At 46.2% G+C, this 26,011-nt stretch overlaps 1 protein-coding gene across 1 annotated transcript in view; it reads left to right on the forward strand.

Moving 5' to 3' along the window:
- Window positions 1–723: 723 nt before the first annotated feature.
- SETD7 (SET domain containing lysine methyltransferase 7) overlaps window positions 724–26,011 on the forward strand; it is a gene marked incomplete at its 5' end in the record, with an annotated part of 55,043 nt that continues 29,755 nt past the window's right edge. The window contains 2 exons of the mRNA XM_008066442.1: window positions 724–853; window positions 21,034–21,235. Of these exons, the coding sequence (XP_008064633.1) occupies window positions 724–853; window positions 21,034–21,235 (332 nt within the window). The remainder of the gene's footprint in view (window positions 854–21,033; window positions 21,236–26,011) is intronic.

Genomic DNA, 26,011 nt, shown 5'->3' on the forward strand with positions numbered 1-26,011 from the left:
GGGGGGGCCAGCGTCTGAGTGATGGTTTCTCAGTAGGAATGTTAAGGTGGGATGATGAGGATTTAAGGGGGCATGTTAGGCCGGGCACGGTGGTTAAAGCTTGTAATCTAATCCCAGCACTTTGGGAGGCCGAGGTGAGAGGATTGCCTGAGCCCAGGGGTTCGAGACCAGCCTGGGCAACTTGACGAGATCTCGCCTCTACAATACACTAAAAAATTAGCCAGGCGTGGTGGCGCCACCTGTTATTCCAGCCACTTGGAAGGCTGAGGCCAAAGGATGGCCTGAGCCTGGCAGGTCGATGTCACTACACTCCAGGTGGGATGTTAATAATTTAAGGTGGAGGCCGGGCTTGATGGCTCGGCCTGTCATCCCAGCACTTTGGGAGTCTGAGGCAAGTGAATTGCCTGAGCCCATGGGTTCAAGACCAGCCCGGGCAACTTGAAGAGACCTGGTCTCTACAACATAGCAAAAAAAATTAGCCAGGCGTGATAGCGCACACTTGTAGTTCTGGCTACTTGGAAGGCTGAGGAGGAAAGATCGCTGGAGCCCAGCAGGTCAATGTTGTGGTGGCCGTGAGGATGCCACTGCACTCCAGCCTGGGTGACGGAGTGAGACTGCAACCCAAAATAACAATAATAATAATAATTTGAGGTGAAATGTTGAGAATTTAAGGTGGGGCGCTGAGGACACAGACGCTGAGGCTTGTTTTGTCCCCTTCCCCAGGGCACCTGGATGACGATGGACTACCGCACGGGTTCTGCACGGTCACCTACTCCTCCACAGACAGATTTGAAGGGAACTTTGTTCACGGAGAAAAGAACGGACGAGGGAAGTTCTACTTCTTTGATGGCAGGTAGCACTCACGATTTTGTTTTGCCTTTTTGGGAGGGGGTACCAAATTCCGTTAAGCGAAGGGATGATACCAAGGAAAGGGTTCAAATGGAGATTTTTGTGCACAATTGTTACGAAGGTAAAACTCATCCCAACTTGTGTGCACTTGTGTTGGTGACTGGGGATGTCACCGCATTGGTCATTGGCTTGGGGAGAGGTCATTGGTCTGGGGGAAGCTAGCCTATGGCTTAGTTCTTGTCTCCAGCGACCCCCGGTGTGTGCCTGTCTCAGAGATACCCCGCCATAGACTCAGGAGCTGCCGTCTTTCCTCCGTTGATTACAGCCACCCAGTTCTTTGGTGGATCCTCTCTGGTCTCTCAGTGGCACGTCTCACTGAGGCTACAAGCTGAGATGGTTTTGCCGGTGGCCAGGTTATACAGTTCCAGCAGTGACTGATTCATGCTTTCTCCCAAGTGTGGCACACATCCATCGTGCCCAGTCCGCTCTGCCAGTTGGCACAGTCTGGTTTCTTGGGATCCCTAAAGGAAGATGCTGCCATCTCGCTGGTTCTTCTGCTGGTTCAGTTTCTCAGCTTGTTTCCTCGTGAGACCAGTGAAGAAAAGACTTGGCAAAGTTTTTCAAAGTCTCGTCGTCACAGTGCAAGGAGTAAGACATGGACAGGCAGACATAGGAGGGTGGCATCTAGACCCACCATCTTCGGGATAATGGGACACCCCACACTGCTGTCAGGACCAGTGTTTTCTTTCCATGCTCTGCCACTAGGTAAAATATTTTTTGCAGTAGAGTTCATTTAGCTTTGCTCTCACCTCCTGTCTGAAGACGCTGTGAGACAGAGACTCCCCTACCTGCATGTGACAGGTGGGAATGACTGTAGGACTTTTTTCTTTCTGAAAGAGATGGGACTGCACTGCACTGGCCCAGCTTTCCGACAAGGATTTTTTTTTTTTTTTGGTCAATGTAGCACTCCGTCTTCCAGGCTGGAGTGCAGTGGCTTGATCACGGCCACTGTAGCCTCTACCTGCTGGGCTCAGGTGATCCTTCCACCTCAGCCTCCCAAGTGGCTGGGACTATAGTCACGTGCCATCATGCCTGGCTAATATTTTGATTTTTTTTTTTTTTTTTTTTTTTGGTAGAGACAAGGTCTTGCTATGTTGCCCAGGTGGTCTCGAATTCCTGGGCTCAAGCGATCATTTGCCTCAGCCTCCCAAAGTGCTGGAATTATAGGGGTGAACCGCCATGCACAGCCCCAGTAATGACTCTTAAACCATGCCAGCTTTGGAAGCAGAGTGACCGTGTGAATTTCTTAAGTATTTAGAGGAATCTAGAGCCATGAAAGGGCCATTGGGTAATACGGAAATAGACTTTGCTAAAGCAGGTTTGGGATTCTGTGAGATATAGCACCATTTACTAAACTCTGGACATTGGCAATAGGCCAACGCTTCCTAAACCTAGGAATTCTTTTGGGAAAGGAAATGTCTAAGCCAACAGCTGAAGGGTCTCAGGGACTGGCAAGTGACCCAGAATTCCTTTTCTTTTTTTTTTTTTTCTTTTTTGAGTCAAAGTCTTACTCTGTCGCCCAGGCTTGAGTGCGGTGGCACACTCACAGCCATCGTAGCCTCAACCTGCTGGGCTCAGGTGATCCTTCCACCTCAGCCTTCCAAGAAGCCTGAACTACAGGTGAACACCACCACATTCGGCTAATTTTTCGATCTATTGTAGAGTTGAAGTCTCGCCAAGTTGCCCGGGCTGGTCTCGAACCCCTGGGCTTAGGAAGTTCTCTCGCCTCTGCTTCCCTAAGTGCTGGGATAACAGGCATAAGCCTGTTATTCTTGCCTGGCCAGAATCCTCTTTCTGTAGGGGAAGTGAGTTGTTTTCTTGGGGGGAGAATGAGGGTGTTTTTGTTTTTTTATTTCCACCACATCTGAATAATTTTTTTTAACTTTTTGTAGAATTGGGGTCTTGCTATGTTGCCCAGGCTGATCTCGAACTTCTAGGCTTAAGCAATTCTCCCACCTCAGTTTTTCAAAATGCTGGGATTACAGTTGTGAGCCACCATACCTGGCTGAAATGGGTTGGTTTTTTGTTTTTGAATCAGAATCTCACTCCGTGGCCCAGACTGGAATGCAGTGCAGGCTCGTGACCACCACAGTCTCTCTGTCTCCGGGGTTCAGGCGATCCTTCCACTTCAGCCTTCCTACTAGCTGGAACTACAGGCGTGCACCACCATGCTCGGCTAATTTTTGGATTTATTGTAGAGACAAGGTCCCGCCAAGTTGCCCAGGCTGGTCTCGAACCCCTGAGTTCAGGTAATCCTCTCACCTCCGCCTCCCAGAGTGCTGGGATTACAGGCGTGAGCCACTGCCCCTGGCTAGAAATGGGTTGTTTGTTAAGATAGTAACGGTTCCTCAGGCTCTTGGTTACCGAATATAAGGAAGGGTGAGGAAAGCAATAAAAACCCACCAAGGAACTTTTGTAAAATGTCCTTTTAATTATAATTCCCAGCTGTACTTTCCCACTACCCCCAATTCCTCACCTCACCTTTTTTTAAGCAGAGCTTTGCTTACAAGCTAAAATTTGTTTTTATTTTTATTTTATTCCTTTTTTTTTGGGGGGGAGGGTCAGAGTCTCACTCTGTCGCCTGGGCTGGAGTGCAGGGGCATGCTCATGGCCACTGCAGTCTCCATCTTCTGGGCTCAGGGGATCCTTAGGCCTCAGCCTTCTAAGTAGCTGGAACCACAGGTGCACACCACCACACCCGGCTAATTTTTTTTTATTTATTGTAGAGACAAGGTCTTGCCAAGTTGCCCAGACTGGTCTCGAACTCCTGGGTTCAGGCAATCCTCTTGCCTCCGCCTCCCAAAGTGCGAGATTAGAGGTGTAAACTGCCGTGCCTGGCTTCAAATTTAAATGGTCAGATATTTTACTTACTTTCTTTTGCCCTGGTGGATATTGAGTCCCATTGAGGCCTCTTTCAAGCGGCTGGTATCAGGCTTGGCGTGGCGATTCATGCCTGTAATCCCAGCACTTTGAGAGGCTGAGGTGGGAGAATCATTTGAGGCTAGGAGTTCGAGACCAGCCTGGGCAACATAGTGAGATCTCATCTCTACGAAAAAAATCAATAAAATTAGCCAGGTGTGGTGGCACGTGACTGTACACCCAGCTACTCAGGAGGCTGAGGTGGGAGTATCATCTGAGCCCAGGAGGCCGAGGCTGTAGTGAGCCATGAGCATGCCACTGCACTCCAGCCTGGGCAACAGAGCGAGACTCCGACTCAAAAAAAAGATGTTGATATCAGTGCTTTTCTCTCTCATGACCCCTTTATCCTGTCCAGAGGGAACTTTTTCTTCCTGCTTTGTCATTTCCTCTCCAGTCTTTATATAGCTGTTTTTCTGGAGAGTGTCACTTTTGACTTCACGTTCCAAGTATTTTATTCATTCAAGTGCACGTTTATGTAAATGTCTTATTTCTCCTTCATCCCTGAGGACAGAGGCTTCCTTGAGGGCCGAATCTGTGTCTATTACATTTTTATGCTTCATGGCATTTCCCCTTAATTTGATACCAAAAAAAAAAGTCCTTGCTGACTGGGGAGCGAAGCTGAAAGAGAGGATAGAATTCACCCAGTCACTGCCTCCAACACACACACACTCACGCTTTAAACCTGGTGGTTTGATGATGATAACCAGGAATGCGTTGACTCTCTGGGGAACTGATTGAATTTGCTGTCAGTTACCTGCGTGGTTCACAGTCTAATTCACAGTGAGGGGTTGGACTGAACTTCTGATCAGGACACTAAGCATAAGCTACAGGTTAGCACCGAGATGCTGAGCCCTCAGCCCTACGAGTCAATAGCCAAGTGGGAACCAATACTTCTGGAGTACCTCCCTTCCTGAATCAAGCTGGTCACTTCTGGCCCTACGCAGCTCTGGCCACTAACTCTAGTGTGACCTACCAATGCAATAATTTGCATGTGTGTCATGACTGGAAAAACCAGAAGCACCAGGTCAGGTTAAGGTACTTGCCCAAGAAGTGTGTGGAGGCTAGAAAAAAACTCATTGCCTTTTTACTTTTATTTTTTTTTTCCTTTTGAGGGACCAGTTCACTAATATTTATACCTACTATTCAAACACCTGTAGAGACTTTGATCACATAGTAGAATCAAAAAGGACAGGAGTAGCCAGGAAATTCAAGAGTCATCTTGGATTAGTCTTCAGAGAGACTAAGGTCTCGAGGGGAGAATGTCAGGGGTTTTCTTTTTTTGAGTTGGGGGTCTCACTCTGTTGCCCAGGCTGGAGTGCAGTGGCATGATTATGCCTCACCGCAGCCTCAACCTCCTAGGTTCAGACGATTCTTCTGTCTCAGCCTCTCAAGCAGCTGGGACTACGGGTACACACCACCACGCCCAGCTAGTTTGTTCATTTTTTTGGTAGAGAGGCATGTCTCGCTATGTTGTCCAGGCTGGTCTCACACTCCTGAACTCAAGCAGTCCTCTTACCTCGGCCTCCCAAGGTGCTGGGATTACAGGCATGAGCCACCACACCCAGCTGATGTTTATTACATGCGATGTGACAGCGTAAAGGGCCACCGTTATATTTTTTAAGCCCAAGACTGATTGTGTTGTGGATGTTTGCTAAAAAGATTTGCTGTAAATATCAGTGAGAGAGTCTAACCACTGAAAACAAGGCCAGGGAATCTACGAGGTCTTTCTAAGGGCATGTGGGATTTGGTTACTGAGAAGTCAGTTGTTCCTACATGAAGCAGCCTTTACAGTATTTGTGTTTGCCTGTTAACTTTTCTGTCTATGGCCATCCTTTTTGAAAGTCTGATGTGCTGGGTAAAATTAAGTGGGAACACGTTGCCTTTGCTGTCAGTCAGGAACCTTTGATCTGGAAAAATTCCCCTAAGAAGGCTGACATCAAGGCTTTGAAATGAGAAGCTAGGAAACAGAAACTTTCTGTTAAAGACAGTGGTTCGAACCTGTCACGATCAGCTCTGTCATTTTAAGAAATTGACAAATCTGTTTGTAACTTTAACTTCGTGGGAAAAGCATTTGTGATAAGAATCTAATAAGACAATTATGTAAAACAAACAAAGAAACCTGTCACGCCTGCTTTTGCCCCCATCAAAGGGTTTGTGTGCAATGTGGGAACCCATGTCTGGAAAGAGAACAAAAATCACAAAGTTCAGTAACAAAAGATTTGGCCCAATGTATCCTAATCTTCTATAAAAACTGAACCCAGGTATGTGATTTATAAGAAGTGTTCAAACAAGTATGAACTTAAATCAAGAACATTCAAGCGTCAACTTTTCTCTCGACATAGACTATGATAAACCTGGGTAAGGATTTAAAATATCCAGATTGCCAGGAGAAATGATCCTGTTAAATTTTTTTCTTTTTTCTTTTTTTTTTTGAGTTGGAGTCTCACTCCGTCACCCAGGCTGGAATGCAGTGGCACACTCGCGGCCACCCCAGTGATGACCTGCTGGGCTCCGGTGATCCTTCCGCTTCAGCCTTACAAGGAGCCGGAACTACAGGCGCGCACTACCACACCCAGCTAATTTTTGATATATTGTAGAGATGAGGTCTCGCCAAGTTGCCGGGACTGGGTCTCGAACCCACAGGTTCAGGCAGTCCACTCGCCTCGGCCTCCCAAAGTGCTGAGATTACAGGATCCTATTAAATTTTTTAACCAAGTTCCTGGATAGAAGCAGAATCTTTTATTTTCAAACCGCAAATATAGCAAATGTTTGGTGGATTAAAACTACGCCAGGAAATACAGAAAAGTATGTGAAAAGTGAAAGCGCTGCCTTTCTTCACTCCCAGCCCTTGTAATTACTCCTACCCTGTGTCATGCAAGTAATTACTGTTGGGAGATAGTTTGAGCACCTTAGATAAATATATTGAAGGTAGAACGCTGAGATAGCTATTTCTTATTTAAGTTTTATTTCGTTTTTAATTGGCACATAATAATTGTACATATGTATGGGGCATAGCATGATGTTTCTAGACATAAATCATTGTGGAATGACCAGATCTGGGTAACTAGCTCATCTATCATTCAAACACTTGTCATTTCTTGGTGGTGAGAACATTCAGAATCATCTCTTCCGGTTTCTTGGAGTGGACAATCCATTTTTGTTGAATAGGGTCACCCTACCATGCCATAGAACACCACAACGAGTCCTGCCGTCTAACTGTACATTCATGCCCGTTGACCAGCCTTCTCCTTCCCTCCCCCATACTTTTTCCAGCCTCTGGTAACCACACTGAATTCTGCTTTCGACTTCTTTGGCTTTTTTTTTTTTTTTTGTAGAGACGAAGTCTTGCTACGTTGCCCAAGCTGGTCTCAAACTCCTGGTCTCAAGTGATTCACCCTTCTTAGCCTCCCAAAGTGCTGGGATTACAGACATGAGTCACCATGCCCGGCCTTACTCTCGACTTCTGTAAAATCAACTCTTTTTAGATTCCACACGTAAGGGAGATCTTTCTGTGCTTGGCTTATTTCACTTAATGTAATGTCCTCTAGGTTAATTCACGCTGTCACAAACAACAGGATTTCGCTCTTTTTAAAGTGGAATAGTATTCTATTGTGTAAATATACACCAACTTTTCTTTCTTTCTTTATTTTTTTTGAGTCGGAGTCTCACTCTGTCACTCAGGCTGGAGTGAAGTGGCACACTCACAGCCACCGCAGCCTCGACCTGCTGGGCTCAGACGATCCTTCCACCTCAGCCTTAAAGTAGCTGGAACTACAGGCATGCGCCACCACGCCTGGCTAATTTTTTTATTTATTTATTGTAGAGACGAGGTCTCTCCGAGTTGCCCAGGCTGGTCTCGAACCCCGGGCTCAGGCAATCTTCTCACCTTCACCACCCAAAGCGCTAGGATTATGGGCGTGAGCCATTGTGTCCAGCAAATCACCTTTTCTTTATCCATCCATTCATGGACACTTAGGTTGACTCCATATCTTGACTATTATGAGTGGTACTGCAATAAGCATGGAAGTGAAGCTATCTCTTTGACATACCGAAGAAGTAGCTACCTATTTTTTTCTTTTTTTTCTTTTTTTTTTTTTTAGTTAGGATCTCATTCTGTCACCCAGGTTGGAGCGCAGTGGTTTGATCCCAGCTCTCTGCAGTCTCGACCTCCTAGGCTCAGGCAATTTTCCCCTCAGCCTCCCAAATAGCTGGAATTACTGGAGTGTGCCACCACGCCCAGCTAATTTTTTTTCTTAGATACAAGGTCTCGCTATGTTGTCTGAATTGCTCTTGAACTCTTGGGCTCAAACAAACCTCTCACCTTGTCCTCCCAAAGTGCTGGGATTACAGGTGTGAGCCACCACGCCCGGCCTTAGCTATCTATTTCTAAGCTGTTTATAAAGCCAGAATGTACACTGTTTACCTGCTCACTACCATCTCAGATTCAGAATGTCTGCTAGTTTAGAGGTCATAGTCACAGCTTAGTCTTTTCTTCATTATGTGACAAAATGTAGATCGAAACAGCTAAGTCACTACACCCAGCTGATTAAGTCAGAAACCTAATGCCGGACCACTCTCCCTGACCAGATGGCTTATCTCACCAACGAGGACTGCATGAGAAAATTAGCCATATTGTTTAAAACTGTCTTTTCAAGCAACTGTTTTCCACTTTTCCCCTTGTAAAGGAAAAACAAAAAGGAAATTGTTTTAAGATTAAGCAGTTGGATCTTTTGAACATCTATTGTGGTCCTGAGATACAGTGCAGCTAGGTGCAGAGGACAGGACCTTGGGGCTTTCTTGGTGGGAATCTGGAGTCTGTCAGGTGCCAGTGGACTTGCTGAGGTTTTGTGGGGTGTTATGAAAACATTTAGTACTCACAATACTGTGATATACACATCTCTAATTTGTATAGCATTCCTTGATCCTGGATGTTTGCGTATATCTTTTCTTTTTATTTATGTATTTATTTTGAGTTGAGTTTCACTCTGTCACCCAGACTGGAATGCAGTGGCCACTCCCGGCCATCGCAGCCTCCACCTGCTGGGCTCTGGCAATGCTTCCGCCTCAGCCTTCCAAGTAGCTGGAACTACAGGTGCGTGCTACCACGCCCAGCTAATTTTTTATTTACTGTAGAGATGAGGTCTCACCAAGTTGGCCAGGCGGGTCTCGAACCCGTGGGCTCAGGCAATCCACTCACCTCAGCCTCCCAAGGCGCGGGATTACAGGCTGAGCCACTGACCCCAGTTGAGTATATCTTTTCTTAATTTTTCTCATTTCACCCGTGATTTATGCACCTAAAGGCAGGACCTCTCACAATTCTAGAGTGGTAACAAGAAAGAGATATTTCTTTTTTTTTTGGAGTTGGAGTCTCACTCTGTAGCCCAGACTGGAGTGCAGCGGCCGCTCCCGGCCACCACAGCCTCCACCTGCTGGGCTCTGGCGATGCTTCCACCTCAGCCTTCCGAGTAGCTGGAACTACAGGCGCGTGCTTCCATGCCCGGCTAATTTTTTGATTTATTGTAGAGATGAGGGCTCGCCAAGTTGCCCTGGCGGGTCTCGAACCCGTGGGCTCAGGCAATCCACTCACCTCAGCCTCCCAAGGCGTGGGATTACAGGCTGAGCCACCGAGCCCGGCTAGAAAGAGATATTTCAATGCAGATTAAGAGTGCTGGAATATTTGGGAATTGTGTGGTTTTAGCCTGACTGAGAGGGTTAGATGAGGTCTTGCATTTGGTTTTCTTGCATTTGCATATGTTCTCGATGATTCTCCTTGACATACCAATTAGGTTTTAAGTATTTACTGCTCCATGACTTCATTCTCCTGGGCCCAGGACATGCTCTGATGTTGATTTCTGCATCAGTGTGTCCGGCTAAGAGATCTGCTTGTGGTTTTATCACCAGCCACGTAACTCAGCAAGGCCACCAATCTGGCAAACCACCGAGAGCCTGACATTTGCCAGGTGGCAGGTCTAGGCAGGATGTCTTGTGTTTAGTGTTTTGAAAGTGCTTGGTCACATTTCAGAGACATTGGCGTTGGGACGGGCTTCTGAAGTCATGTGTTCTCACCTCCCACACAAGGCAAAAGTCCCTTGTATGTCCCTGACAGTCACCCAACTTTTGTTGGAGCCAGACTCAGCAAATATGTTCAACTGTATCCTAACAAACAGTTCTGACTGAGGGGAGAAAAAAAAAATTTGACACCAATAAAGTGAAAAGGAATAGGTTACTTTGAGTATCTACTATTTCTTTAACAGGGGACACGATACCTTCATAATAATCTGTAAAGTAGGATGTATTTATTTATTTAGAGTCGGGTCTCACTCTGTCACCCAGTCTGGAGTGCAGTGGCATGATCATGGCTCACCACAGGTTCAACCTCCTGGTCTCAGGCAATCCTCCTGCCTCAGCCTCCCATGTAGCTGGGACTACAGGCACATGCCACCACACTTGGCTTATTTTTTAAATTTTTTTGGAGCGACACCGTCTCCCTATGTTACCCAGGCTGGGCTCGAACTCCTGGAGCCAGGCCATCCTCCCATCTCGGCCTCCCAAAAAGACTGGGATTACAGGCGCGAGCCCTGACACCCAGCCTCCGTGCTTTAATTCTACTTGAGGTCACTCATTAGCTATAGTGTTGAAATTCAGCAACTTTCTTGCAAAAGCTTTAACAAGATGGAAGGTTTTCCTGAGGAATCAATTCCAACAATTTCTCTTCTAGCTAGGTGGCCTTCCTTAACTTCTGTTTTCTTGTCTGTGAAATGGAGATGGCTGGGCATGGTGGCTCACGCCTGTAATCTCAGCACTTTGAGAGGTGGCAGCAAGAGGATTGCCTGAGCCCAGGGGTTTGAGACCAGCCTGGGCTAGTTGGCGAGACCTTGTCTCTAAAATAAATTTTAAAAAATTAGCCAGGTGTGGTGACGCACGCCTGTAGTTCCAGCTACAAGCTGAGATGGAAGGATTGCCTGAACCCAGCAGGTCAAGGCTTCAGTGGCTGTGAGCATGCCACTGCACTCCAGCTTGGGCGACCGAGTGAGACGCCAAATAAAAAAAAAGAAAAAGAAAAAGGCGATAATGATGTCTGCTTCTCAGAACTGTTGTGATTGAAGAAGAAAACCTATAAAAACCTTGTAGAGTGGAGGGCGCTTAGTAGGTACTCAGGGGAAAGGGTGGATTTTCATTATTATCTGTTATCATTATTGTTGTTACTATAATTATTAGGTGGTAACAGCAAGTGGGAAAGTTCTCTGTCTGGTTAGGCTGCTATAACAAAGTCTACAGACTGGGTGGCTTCAACAACAAACATGTATTTCTCACAGTTCTAGAACCTGAGAGTCCAAGGTCAAGGCCCCTGACAGACGTGATGTCTGGTGAGGCCCTGCTTCCTAGTTTATAGATGGCTGCCTTCTCACTGTATCCCACATGGTGGAGAGCGAGGGAGAAAAAGCAAGCTCTCTGATGTCCTTTTTTTTTTTTTTAATTGGAGTCACTCCGTGGCCCAGGCTGGAGTGTAGTGTCACAGTATCAACTCGTGACAGCCTCGACCTCCTGAGCTCCGGTGGTCCTTCCAACTTAGCCCCCTGAGTAGCTGGGACTACAGGTGCATGCCACTACACCCTACTAATTTGGGGGCTTTTGTTTTTGGTTTTTTGAGTCGGAGTTTCACTCTGTCGCCCAGGCTGGAATGTAGTGACACACTCACGGCCGCTGCAGCCTCGACCTGCTGGGCTCAGGCGATCCTTCTGCTTCAGCTTTCCAAGTAGCTGGATCTACAGGCACGTGCTGCCATGTCAGGCTTATTTTTTGATTTATTGTAGAGATGAGGTCTCGAACCCCTGACCTCAGTCAGTACTCTCGCCTCAGCCTCCCAAAGTGCTAGGATTACAGGCTTGAGCCACTGCGCCCAGCTGATTTTTTTTTTATAGACAAGATCTCACTATGTTGCTGAGACTAGTCTTGAACTCCTGGGCTCAAGCAATCCTCCTGCCTCAGCCTCCCAAAGTGCTGGGATTACAGGCATAAGCCACCATGCTTGGCCAGACTTTAAACAAACCCCGACAATCAAGTGTGATAGACATTTCGGAATCAATAGTACAGAGGCCATAACAGCAGTGAGCAAAGGACCTAAACTTATCCGTGGGTCATGCAGCTGTATCTGTCTAGGTAAACAATTATAAAGATGTTCTATTTCCTTGCAAGTTAGGTTTCTTAATTTAATAGATTACTGGACATGAACTCTGAGTACAAGAGCTTTGAAAAAACAGGTAAAACTGGTTTGTGCACCTACAGAGAAATAAATTTAATTAAAATTGATGGTTTCATTTCCTGTACATATTCCAGTTGTTTGATTCAGATGCTGGTGCCAAAAAAAACCCCAAAATCAAACAAAGACTGTTTTTTGTAATTTCTTAACATACTAAAGAATCTGCCAAGATGTGAAAGGAACTTTAAGAAAATGTAAGTTAACATTGTGAGACAGGTGTGGTGGCTCACACCTGTCATCCCAGCACTTTGGGAGGCCTAAGCGAGAGATCGCCTGAGCCCAGGGTTTGAGACCAGCCAAGGAAACTTGGCGAGACCTTGTCTCTACAAAAAATCAAAAAATTAGCCGGATGTGGCGGCATGTGCCTGGTGGTTCCAGCTTCTTAGAAAGCTGAGTCGGAAGGATTGCCTGAGCCCAGCAGGTTGAGGCTGCGGTGGATGTGAGCATGCCCCTGCACCCCAGCCTGGGTGACAGAGTGAGACTCCTACTCAAAAAAAAAAAAAAAAAAAAAACATGTGTCTGGGAGCAGTGGGCTCATGCTTATAATCCTATAAGTTCAGTACTTTGGAAGGCTCCCTTGAGCCCAGGAGTTCAAGACCAGCCTGGCAACATTGTGAGATCCTGTCTCTATTAACAACAACAACAACAGCAAAAACCATTGTGTATATTATGGTCCCATTTTTGTTTAAAAAAAAAAAAAAAGGTGGGACTATGCATGACACAGAAACAAAAACAGTCTTCAACGCCAAGTGGATCAGAGTCCTGGGAATGTCGGCTTTCTGCATCTCAGCAGCACTTGATTTGTTTTCTGTTTGTTTTACAATGAATGCATATTACCTTTTTTTTTTTTTTGAGTTGGAGTCTCATTCTGTCGCCCAGACTGGAGTGCAGTGGCCATTCTCAGCCATTGCAGCCTCGACCTGCTGGGCTCCGGCGATCCTTCCGCCTCAGCCTTCCAAGTAGCCAGAACCACGGGCGCATACTATCATACCTGGCTCATTTTTGATTTATTATAGAGACAAGGTCTCACTAAGTTGCCCAGGCTGGTCTCGAACCTGCGGGCAATCCACTTGCCTTTGCCTCCCAAAGTGCTCGGATTAGAGGCTGAGCCACCGAGCCCAGCCGCATATTACTTTTTTTTAACATAAAGGGCATTTATTCCGTCCTTCTTACTTTCAATTGGATCACTTGTAAATTATTGCAGATTGAGAGGAATCTTTCTTGCTGTTTTTAAAAGTAGATTTAAATCCATCCTGTAAATTTCTTCATCTTTATCAGTGTCTCCTAACTGTTTCCTTGATGATGCTTTTAAACGCAGTTTCTCAGGAGAAAGCTTGCCATTAATATATATGAAGATGCACACTTAATCATAATAATAGCTGCTCTTTATTTAAGCAATCACTATGTGCCTGACTATACAAGGTCCAACAATTAAGTTTATGAACCATCCTAGAAAAAATGCCACCTACCTCATTGCTGAATATCACTACGATCACCTTTGGGGTACTCCCTTTAGGAAGTTAGGCACCGACGCCAGCGCCTAGTCTGCCCGTCAAAGCAATTTTGGAGCTCTTTTTTCTGGAATGGCCGTCAGAGTCATCATTGTATTACCCATGATGTCCTGAATGTCATCAAAGCTTTTCCTTTCAATATTTCCTTTATCTTTGGTTAAAGAAAAAAGTCTTTGGGAAGCCAGATCAGGTGAGTAGGGAGGGTGTTCCAATACAGTTATTTGTACAGTGTTGCCAACGTAAGCACATGAGGTGAGTTTGTGAACATAATTGTCAGACCTCAACAAGTAACAACAACAACTCTGATGGCCATTCCAGAAAAAGAGTTCCAGAATTGCTTTGATGGGCAGCCTAGGCTCTGGAGTCGGTGCCTGGCTTCCCAGGGCAAGTACCCTGAAGGTGACCATAGCGATATTCAGGAATGAGTTAGGGAGCACTTTTTCTAGGATGATTCCCGAGTCTACTTATCAGACCTTGTATATCTGAGCGCTTGATAGATATGATTCCATTGAATCCTTATGGCAACTCCATTGGTAGCTCCAGTTTACAAATGAGGAAGTGAAACAGAGAGTTGAAGAAACTCTCCTAACTTGCAGACTGTCTGCAGATCTAATTCATATAAAGAATTCTCCCCTCGGTCGGGCTCGGTGGCTCAGCCTGTAATCCCAGCACTTTGGGAGGCCGAGGCGAGTGGATTGTCTGAGCCCGTGGGTTCGTGATCCACCCAGGTAACTTGGCAAGACCTTGTCTCTACAATAAATCAAAAATTAGCTGGGCATGGTAGCGCGTGCCTGCAGTTCCAGCTACTTGGAAGGCTGAGGCGGAAGGATCGCCGGAGCCCAGCAAGTCAAGGCTGCGGTAGCCACGAGCGTGCCACTGAACTCCAGTCTGGGTGACAGAGTGAGACTCCAACTCAAAAAAAAAAGAATTCTCCCTGCTCTGGAATAGCCTGGTTATATGTTCTCTCCATCTTCTCACCCCAATGCAAAATGATCTCAGCTTCCATTTCTGTTCTTTCACTTAGGAAAGCTCTTTGAAGGTATGCACTATTTATATGTAAGGGGAGGAATGCATGGGTGTGTGTTTCCTAGTTTGTTCCCATAAAGGGCTTACCATCTAGTCAGAGAACCGGGATGCATATGCTTAACACCAATAAATAAAAAAATTAGCTGGGCGTGGTAGCGTGCCTGTAGTTCCAGCTACTTGGAAGGCTGAGGCGGAAGGATCGCCGGAGCCCAGCAGGTCGAGGCTGCGGTGGCCGGGAGCAGCCACTGCACTCCAGTCAGGGAGACAGAGTGAGACTCCAAATCAAAAAAAAAAAAAAAAAAACTAGATATGGGATGTTCTGTACTGGTACATTGCTGCAGGGAGCAATGTGGACTGAGAAGACAGAATGACTTTGTGGAAAGGCTGACCTCCCCACAGGAGGTGAGGAGACTCACTTTAGGACAGTGGCCAGCAGACTTGCTCCAAAACACAACTCTCATTCCAGTCCCAGCAAGAAAGACCAGAAGGTTCCTTCTGTCTACCCACTTTTCAAATAGGACTAGGTATTACCATTTTAGCAACTACAAAATAATGTCATTTGCTCTCCGTTTCTTTCTTCTTTGAACAAAAAAATGCCAGAGGCTTAAGACTATTTATTATTACCCTGAGGTTATTTTTATTTATTTGAGCCAGGGTCTCACTCTGTTGCCCCGTCTAGAGTGTAGTGGCACGCTTATGGCTATCACAACGTCAACCTGTTGGGCTCAGGCAATCCTTCCGCTTCAGTCTCCCGAGTAGCTGGAACTACAGACGCACACCACCATATCCTGCTGTTTTTTCTTTTCTTTTCTTTTTTTTTTAACTTATTGTAGAGATGAGGTCTCACCAAATTGCCCAGGTCTGGTCTTGACCCTCTGGGCTCAGGCAGTCCTCTCACCTCCACCTCCCAAAGTGTTGGGATTACAGCTGTGAGCCACTATGCCAGGCCTGGTTATTTTTGTTTTCAATTTAAAAAAGAGAGAGAGAAAGAAAATGTGAACAACAAATTTTTTTTTTCATGACTGTATCCTCAAAGATTTAGAAAGTTTGCTCACATATGTTTTAAGGGAAGCAAGGAAAAGTACAAGGAGGGACCCAAAAAAACCCAGACTTTATAAAAAATTATGTAGTTACTCTTACATGTTTAAACTTTAGTCACCTTAAAAGTACCCTCTGTTTGATGCAATACACCTATCAAGACACTTTTCCACTGCTCAAACTTTACTTGTACGTTGGCCACGTGTATACGTAATCCTGAATGGTACCCCACATTTTTAAAATAAAAAAACCAGCTTTTCTTTTCTTTTCTTTTTTTTTTTTTGAGTCGGAGTCTCACTCAGTCGCCCAGACTGGAGTGCAGTGTCTGCTCCCGGCCACCGCAGCCTCGACCTCCTGGGCTCCAGCGATCCTTCCACCTCAGCCTTCCGAGTAGCCGGAACTACAGGCGTGTGCTACCACGCCCGGCTGATTTTTTGATTTATTGTAGAGATGAGGTCTCGCTGCCCAGGCGGGTCTCGAACCCGCAGGCGCAGGCAATCCACTCACCTCAGAAAACCAACTTTTAAATCCATCCATATTTATGCCTTTGAGTGCTTCTGCCATTTTTTGTTTCACCTCTTCCACATCATCAAAACATTTCCCTTTGAGGCCTTTTTTCATTCAGGGAAACCAAAAAGAATCACTTGAGATAAGATCGGGTGAATAGGAAAGGTGGGGCATAGGGGTCATGCCGTTCTGGTCAAAAACTGCTGGACACTCAGTGCAGTGTGGACAGGTGCACTCGTAAATCACCCATCAGGAAATGGGCAAACCCGTTGAAACAAGTCTCCAAAAAAAATTCCCTGAAGCTGAATGCAGTTCCTCACAGCAACACTAGCTGGTACACTGATGCCAATGGGTTCCTAGGACACTTACCTGGCGGGGGAAGTGGGTACTACAGGGGCCCCCTCTCCAAAAGATAACTCCAGTTTTTTTTTGGGGGGGGGTCCCCCTTCATATAGTATGAAAGCAAAGATCTATAAAGGTGAATGAGTAAACTCATAACAAGCAGAGGGTTCTAGAGCAGGAATCAGCTAGCTTTTTCTGTAGCGAGTGAGGTAGTGAAATCAAGCTCTGTGGACCACACACAGTTTCTGTTGCAGCTGTTCAACTCTTCACCATAGTATAGAATCAGTCCTAGAGGATACAAAAACGAGTGTGCATGGCTATGTTCCAATAAAACTTTATTTACAAAAAGAGGCAGCAGGCCGTGGATTGCCAGCCTCATCCAGAAGAAAAAGTTAGCAAGAAAAGGTCGTGCTTGAATGCCAGTCTAAGAAGCTTCTCTTTTATTTCTTCAGTGGCAGGGTGTTTCAAAGACTTATCATTTTTATTACCCTGGAGAGCCCACTTCTTGTGTATTTCATGTCCATTTGGTCATCAGATTCCAAAAATTACCATAAAAGTTGCCGAGAAAGCTAAGCTGTGGTCTCAGGCAGGTGCTGAAAAAAATAATGCAGTAAGATTTGCTCTCTGATGCCTTAAATGTTTTTTGCATTTGTGTATCTTTTTAATTGTATGTTTCTTTATTATTATTATTATTTATAAAGATGGGGTCTTGCTGTGTTGTCCAGGCTGGTCTCAGACTCCTGGGCTCAAGCCGTCTTCCTGCCTCAGCCTCCCAAAATGCTGGGATTACGGGCATGAGCCCCCACACCCGGCCCTTTGGTGCCCCTTAAGTCAGTTGGGCTTGGGGGGAGAGCAGCCCCATTGAGTATTCCCACAGTGGCATGTAACTTATTTACTGCTGAGTGAGGAAGGGCAAACTGCTGACTGCGGTCAGGGAGAAATAAGTCCAAGTGCAGATGGCATTTTAACCGACTTGAAGACCTGTGCCTTGTGGATTTGATCGTAAACCGGAGAAACGTTGGCGCAGTCCGTCCGGGGATGATTCCACCCAAACGCACACAGGAACGTTTCGAACGCAAGTGAGAAGCCGCAGTCAGTAGGGTTTCCAGACTCAGCACACAAAATTTCAGTTACCTCCAGGACACCCAGTTAAATTGGAATCTGGGATAAACAATAAAAAAACAAGTATAATTATGGTTCATTTAATATTTGGGACACACTGATACTAAAGAATTATTATTATTATTATCTTTTTTTTTGAGTTGGAGTCTCACTCGGTCACCAAGACTGGGGTGCAGTGGCCGCTCCCGGCCACCGCAGCCTCGACCTGCTGGGCTCCGGCGATCCTTCCGCCTCAGCCTTCCAAGTAGCTGCAACTACAGGAGCGCGCTACCACGCCCAGCTAATTTTTTTGATTTATTGTAGAGATGAGGTCTCGCCAAGTTGCCCAGGCGGGTCTCGAACCCGCGGGCTCAGGCAATCCACTCACCTCAGCCTCCCAAAGGCGCGGGATGACAGGCTGAGCCACCAAGCCTGGCTCTAAAGAATTACTTGTTGTTTATCTGAAATTCAAACCTAACTGGCCATCCCATATTTTATGTGGCAGTGAAGATACACGAACTAATAGTTTTGTGCACGACAGAATGCATCGTGGTGTCACTCTGCGGGTTATCCTTCACCGGGGTTGTTTGTTTGTTTAATTGTGGGTGTCGAATGACAGCGGGAGCTCATTAATTCCGACCTCGCTGGTTCAGAATTGTGATTATTTATGCACTGAATCCTCTTCATGAACTGAGTAAGCCTGTTTGTCATTGATGGTACAAACAAAACAGGAAGAAAACTGTCCTTGGGAGACCACAAAGAGTGTGATTATAATGTGATTGGAAGCACGTGTTATCTAGGGGGTGCTTTTCATTAAATAATTGTAGATCATTCTCGGGCATTCATTGAAATAAGCCTTTACCAGGCACAGGCAGATGTGGCTCCCCGAGCCCTGGTGGCCGGCCTTGGGTCCTGTCTGCCCTGGGAAGTGGTATGTGTGGCCATCCTTCCTGTACCCTGTGTTGGTTTTGCTTGCGTGCTCTCTAGATCTTCACTATGCTTGCCGCCTTGAAGGCACGCTGCAAACTGTCTAGCAGTTGAATGAATGAATGAACGCCATCTGCATGTGTTAAAACAAGCATTCTAGCCGGGCTCAGTGGCTCAGCCTGTAATCCCGCGCCTTTGGGAGGCTGAGGTGAGTGGATAGCCTGAGCCCGCGGGTTCGAGACCCGCCTGGGCAGCGAGACCTCATCTCTACAATAAATTAAAAAATCAGCCGGGCGTGGTAGCGTGTGCCTGTAGTTCCAGCTACTTGGAAGGCTGAGGCGGAAGGATCGCCGGAGCCCAGCAGGTCAAGCCTGCGGTGGCCGGGAGCAGCCACTGCACTTCAGTCTGGGCGACAGAGTGAGACTCCAACTCAAAAACAAACAAACAAACAAAAAAACAAGCAATCTTTGTTTCTAAATTTCTTACATTTTAAATTTTAAAAATAATTTGGGTTGGGCACAGCGGCTCCTGCCTGTCGTCCCAGCATTTTGGGAGACTGAGGCAAAAGGATTGCCTAAGCCCACGGGTTTGAGATCACCCCGAGCAATTTGGTGAGATCTTGCCTCTACAATAAATCAAAAAATTAGCTGGGCATGGTAGTGTGAGCCTATGGTTCCAGCTACTTGGAAGACTGAGGTGGAAGGATCGCCTGAGCCCAGGAGGTCGAGGCTGCAGTGGCTGTGAGCGTGTCACCGCATTCCAGCCTGGGTGACAGAGTGAGACTCCAACTCAAAATAATAATAATGATAATAATAATAATTTGGTTGGGCTTTCCTTCATGCCAAGTTTCAGGACATAAAGGGAATTTCTGATAACCTTAGTTTCATTGCATAAGGGCCTTGGAGAGGCTGACACTGACGCCTGTTTCTGAACCTCCAAATGTGCACTATGAGGGGAGAAACAGTGCATATTGTATTTTAACCGACTTGAAGACCTGTGCCTTGTGGATTTGATCGTAAACCTGAGAAACACTAGCACAGCCCGTCAGGGTATAATTCTACCCAAACGCATGCAGGAACATTTTGAATGCAGCACGAGCGCTCCTGTGAGCCTGCTTCCGTGTCGGACCATGGGTCTCAAACCATCAGGCTGCTGACAACACTAGCAGGATTGAGCCTGCAGTTTTCCTCACTTGCCTCTACCGGCATGATCATGTATGAACGCATCTGTATACACACACACACGCACACACGCACCACACACTCTTAAATAAATCCTCAAACATCTTCCAAAGAGATGGCAAGGGCTTCTTTTGACCGAATACTGATTGTGGCCATCACTGATAAGTAAGACATTAGGGACTTGAAACAAATATGGAGACGTTCACAACTTTGTTGTTGTTGTTGCTGTTGTTGTTGTTGTTGGAGTCTCACTCCGTCGCTCAGGCTGACTGCAGTGGCACGATCAGAGCCCACCACAGCCTCAACCTCCTGGGCTCAGGCAATCCATCCGCCTCAGCTGGTGCACCACCATGCCCAGTAGCTGGTGTACCATCATGCCTAGCTAACTATTTAATTTTTTTCTTTTTTTTGTAGGGACAAGGTCTCACTATGTTGCCCAGGCTGGTCTCGAACTCCTGGGCTCAAGCAATCCTCCTACCTTAGCCTCCCAAAGTATTGAGATTTCAGGCGTGAGCCTCCTCGCCTGGCCTCATTCACCCTTATTAAACCACATTTGTATGATCAGAGATTACTATTTATAAGCCATCCACAAGACCCTTGAGGACTACCGGTGAATTCTGGACCACTCTTGGGGGACATAAAACATGCGTGATTTGGGTGTGGAATGGGTCACTTCAGAACTTCTTTTTTTTTTTTTTGAGTCGGAGTCTCCCTCTGTCGCCCAGACTGGAGTGCAGTGGCCGCTCCCGGCCACCGCAGCCTCGACCTGCTGGGCTCCGGCGACCCTTCCGCCTCAGCCTTCCGAGTATCCGGAACTATAGGCGCGCACTAGCATGCCCAGCTGATTTTTTATTTATTGTAGAGATGAGGTCTCGCCAAGTTACCCAGGCAGGTCTCGAACCCACGGGCTCAGGCAATCCACTCACCTCAACCTCCCAAAGGCGCAGGTTTACAGGTTGAGCCACCGAGCCCGGCTCACCTTAGAACCTCTACTGCCTGCCATCGGTTGACAGCCAGCCTTGGAAACATAAATTCAGGCGAGACTTGTTCTCGGTTTCCACCCGTGGCTTTTTTTCTCTGTTCCCTTCCAGCGGAGGAAAAGGATTTATAGGAAGCAGGAGACCGGGTACTCAGCCTCCCTCTTTCTTCCTGATCGTCCCACATTCCTGAAGTGTTTTTTCTTGCAGTCTGAGAATCCAGGGGGCTGCCCCGAATGCAGGTCAGAGGAGCTTATGAGACTGAGCTGGACGTCCAGTTCTGGGGCTGTGACCTTTCTTTTGACGATTCCTTCCTGTTCTCCCTTCTCTCACAGCACCCTGGAGGGGTTCTACATGGACGATGCCCTGCAGGGCCAGGGAGTTTACACTTATGAGGACGGGGGAGTTCTCCAGGGCACCTATGTCGACGGGGAGCTGAACGGCTCAGCCCAGGAATATGACACGGACGGAAGACTGATCTTCAAGGGACAATACAAAGATAACATTCGGCATGGAGTGTGCTGGATATATTACCCAGTAAGCTTATGACTGTTCACTTTGCTGGGAAGTAGCATATTTTTAAAAAATGTACCAGGTGTGGTGGCTCATGCCTGTCATCCCAGCACTTTGGGAGGCTGAGGCAGAAGGATCGCCTGAGCCCAGATCAAGGCCGCGGTGGGCCGTGATTTTGCCACTGATCGCTCCAGCCCAGAGGACAGAGTGAGAACATGTTTCCAAAAAAAAAAATAATGACAATGCTTTGCCTCTACACAATGAAGAGTCCAATGTGTTCTTGGTTAGCTGAGACTGACTTGGGGGTCAGGGTGGCTGAAGCCAAGGGTATCTGAGGAGGCCTCTCCTGGTTACTCACTGTTGGCTCAGACTGCTGGCCCTTGAGTCCGTCGTTAATGATTTGTCAGTGTTGTTTTGGAAAAGAATGGTGAATCATGATTAAAACAAATTGGAACACGTTGGCTTTATTGTACCACGCATAAAGGCAAAATATATCGCTTCCAATTCTCTTGGCATATTGCTGGAATGTTTTATTATGGCCATTCCTTTAATTCTGCTTCTCATCTCTAAGAACGAATCTGGCACTTTCCAGTCTTTTGGGGTGACACTACCCTGTTGCTGCGGGATTTTACAGTTCCGCTTGCTACTTTTAAGATGCTTTATGTTGCTTAAAGTTATTAAGATAATTAACTTGCCTTTGAGTATTTGATAGCATTTTATATTTCTGGAGCTTATTCGAGCCAAAAGATATGGCAAAACCCATGGGCAAGCATTAACGCTCTCATTTTTGTTTGCATTTCAAACATCCCATCTGTCGTTAGTGAATTTCCAGAAAATGTTTCACAAAATAAACCTCAGAAAATAATTTATGTGATATTTTATTTTATTCATAACTTAAGTCAAAATACATTTTTAATTCTGAAACCTATCTTCTTAGGATTAAAAAGTGTTCATAAAAACAAATTATCCATTGCATGTATAACAAGAAAAGTAGCTCCAGCTAAATCTACTTACACTTCATTGTTCTTAAAAAATAAGTTATACTCCTCACGCCTGTTTTCTCATCTCAGCCCTTTGGGAGGCTGAGGCAGGAGGATTGCTTGAGCCCAGGAGTTTGAGACTATCGTGGGCAACATAGCAAAGCCTCGTCTCTACAAAAAATTTTAAAAGTGAGCTGGGCCCGTGGTGGCACATACCTGTAGTCCCAGCTATTCAAGAGGCTGAGGTGGAAGGATCGCCTGAGCCCAGGAGGTCGAGGCTGTGGTGAGCCATGATTGTGCCACTGCACGATCAAAAATATGTAGTTACATTTTAACCTTTAGCCATAATTATCATATTAAATACCAAAGAGGACCGTTCCTTAGGAAGGAAGCTCTAGTGAGCCTTATCCTGGCATCCCTCACCCGGCAGAGAAATGGGTGTTGTGTCAGCAGGTGTCAAAACCCGCCTTCTCACCCATCAAATGGATGACTCCTCCCACGTGGAGCAGTGACAGAAAGCACGGGCTTATTCCCCAGTGTACCCTGATACAGCAGACCTGATCATTTCTGTAACAATGGCCAAAGCAGGAACAAGGGGAAGAGAAAAAGAATGATTTCCCCCACAGTACATATTGAGAAGCTGTAAAGACAGTTTAATTCTTTCAAAGATTTACCTTAGAACCTGATATAAAGCTTTTAATTAAAAATTTATAACTCCTGGCCAGGTGTGGTAGTTCACACCTGTAATCCCAGCACTTTGGGAGGCCGAGGCGGGAGGATTGCCTAAGGCGGTAGAGGCTGTCGTGAGCCGTGATGGTGCCACCATATTCCAGCTTGGGTGACAGAGACCGCCCCCGCCCCCCAAATTTATAACTCCTTTTGGAAATAAAAGAAGAATTTCTACTTCATAAGTCTAGACACATAAATTCACTTTGTCTAAATTTAAAGCGTTTAAATGGAAAGGTGTGAGACTTCTGAAACACAGACTTCTGTTTAAATAAATAGTAATGTTGATGACTTATATTAGTTATAGTATATAAGGAACATAAAAGCCCTAACTAGCTTCCACTCCATAATCATTACTGAAAACCTGAAGGAAGATCTTATAGAAAGTATCATCCCCATGAATGCTTGGTTATCAAGAATTAGTTTGGGGGCCAAGGTCAGTGACTCATGCCTGTAATCCCAGTCCTTTGGAAGGCTGAGGCAGGAGGATTACTTGAGCCCAGAAATTTGAGACCAGCCTGGGCAATATAGCAAGAACTTGTCTCTACAAAAAAATCAGCCAGGTGTGGTGGCACGTGCCTGTAGTCCCAGGTACTTAGGAGGCCGAGGCAAAAGGATTGCCTGAACCCAGGAGTTGGAGACTGTACTGAGCTGTGATCGTGCCACTGCACTCCAGCTTGGATGACAGAGTGAAACCTTGACTCCAAAAAAAAAAAAACCAAAAGAATTATCTTGGGGAGGACAAAGAACAATAAATATATCCCTTGTGTGCTTTTTTTTTTTTTGATTTGGAGTCTCACTGTTGCCCAGGTTGGAGTATGGTGCACGCTCACGGCCACCGCAGCCTCGACCTGCTGAGCTCAGTCAGTCCTTCTGCCTCAGCCTTCCTAGTAATTGGAACTACAGGTGTGTGCCACCACGCCCAGCTTACTTTTTTATTGGTTGTAGAGACAAGGTCTCGTCAAGTTGCCCAGTCTGGTCTCGAACCCCTGGGTTTATGCAGTCCTCTCCCCTCAGCCTTCCAAAGTGCTGGGATTACAGGCTTGAGTCACCAAGCCCGGCCCCTTGTCTACCTTCTCCCCATGAAAAATGCTTCCAAGTATTTTCTTCCATGAAAGTGCATGATTCATTTTTATTTTTTTTTATTTATTTATTTTGAGTTGGGGTTTCACTCTGTTGCCCAGACGGGAGTGCAGTGGCCGCTCCTGGCCACCGCAGCCTCGACCTGCTGGGCTCCGGCGATCCTTCCACCTCAGCCTTCCGAGTAGCCGGAATTACAGGCACGCGCTACCACGCCCGGCTGATTTTTTGATTTATTGTAGAGATGAGGTCTTGCCTGCCCAGGCGGGTCTCAGACCCATGGGCTCAGGCCATCCACTCACCTCAGCCTCCCAAAGGCGTGGGATTACAGGCTGAGCCACTGAGCCCGGCCATGATTCATTTTTAAATGTATAAGCTTTTCCTGCAAAAGGGCAATTAGGTGACAGTGAGCTGTAGAAATCTCGAACCTGATCTCATTTATTCCTGTTGGCTTTCACGAAGCAGCATTTGGAATCACTCAAAATCCTTGTGTGTCACCAATTTGGGTAGCTGTTCCTAAAGCCATGAGTTGGGAAAATAACCAAGCTTTTAGAAAGTGTCATGGCATTACTTTTTCTTTTCTTTTTTTTTTTTTTGAGACAGAGTCTCACTCTGGGTCGCCCAGGCTAAGAGTGCATTGGCATGCTCATGGCCACTGCAGCCTTGACCTACTGGGCTCAGGCGATCCTTCCAAGAAGCTGGAACTAAAGGCTTGCACCACCATGCCTGACTAATTTTTCTTTTTTTTTTTTTGAGTTGGAGTCTCACTCTTCCGGCCACCACAGACTCAACTTGCTGGGCTCCGGTGATCCTTCCACCTCAGCCTTCCAAGTAGCTGGAACTACAGGCGTGCACTATCATGCCTGGCTAATTTTTTTGATTTATTGTAGAGATAAGGTCTCACCAAATTGCCCAGGCAGGTCTCGAACCCCCTTGCGTAGGCAATTCACTCACCTCGGCCTCCCAAAGCGTGGGATTACAGGCTGAGCCACCAAGCCCGGCAATTTTTCTTGATTTATTATAGAGATGAGGTCTCGCCCAGTTGCCCAGGCTGGTCTCGAACCCGTGGGCTCAGGCAGTCCTCTCACCTTGGCCTCCCAAAGTGCTGGGATTATAGGTATAAGCCACCACGCCCGACCTGCATTACAATTTTTTAAATAAATGTTCTAGATTTTCAAAGTTATATCAGAAGGATGTTTTGGATGGGAAAGAGGGAAAAAAAAGGCAACCTTTCTGGTACCCTAGATAAAATTATTCATTACTTTTTAGGATGTCTGGTCAGTTCAAAAAGTATTTATGGATCACCTACTGTGTTCCTTCCTACCACCTATCAAGACACAGAATGGTAGGATGACTCTGCCCTGTGTTTTCAGTGACCCTTCAGAATAAAGGCAACGAAAGGGTTCGACAGGAGGCTGACCTGGCTGCTGGTTTGGGAGCAGGAGGAAGCCATAAAGAAAGAACAGAAAGAAAGAAATGACATGGAGACAGTTAACTGAGTTGATCCCTGAGATTTTCACTTTTCCTCCTGGAAGTCTCAGGGAGGCAGCGTCCAGAAATCCTTTTGTGTATCGCTTAAAAAATGCCAATGACTCTGTCTTTACTCGTGAACACTAAAGTAACTCTTTTATTTTTTTTTTCTGAGTCAGAGTCTCACTATGTCACCCAAGCTGGAGTGCGGTGGCGCGCACATGGCCACCACAGCCTAGGCCCACTGGGCTCAGGTGATCCTTCTGCCTCTGCCTCCCAAGTAACTGAAACTACATGCATATGCCACTACGCCCAGCTAATTTTTTTATTTATTGTAGAATGAGGTCTCTCCAAGTTGCGCAGGCTGTACTCAAACTTCTGAACTCAGGTCATCCTCTTGCCTCTGCCTCCCAAAGTGCTGGAATTACAAGCGTGAGCCACCACACCCAGCTAAAGTAACTCTTAAGTGCTAATGTGAACTAAAGATACCACCTAACTCCAGTCAGAATGGCAATTATCAATAACAAAAAATAACAGTTGCTGG

Source organism: Carlito syrichta, unplaced genomic scaffold (genome assembly GCF_000164805.1).
Source record: "Carlito syrichta isolate Samal-C Ts95f unplaced genomic scaffold, Tarsius_syrichta-2.0.1 Scaffold308923, whole genome shotgun sequence".
Lineage (NCBI taxonomy): Eukaryota > Metazoa > Chordata > Mammalia > Primates > Tarsiidae > Carlito > Carlito syrichta.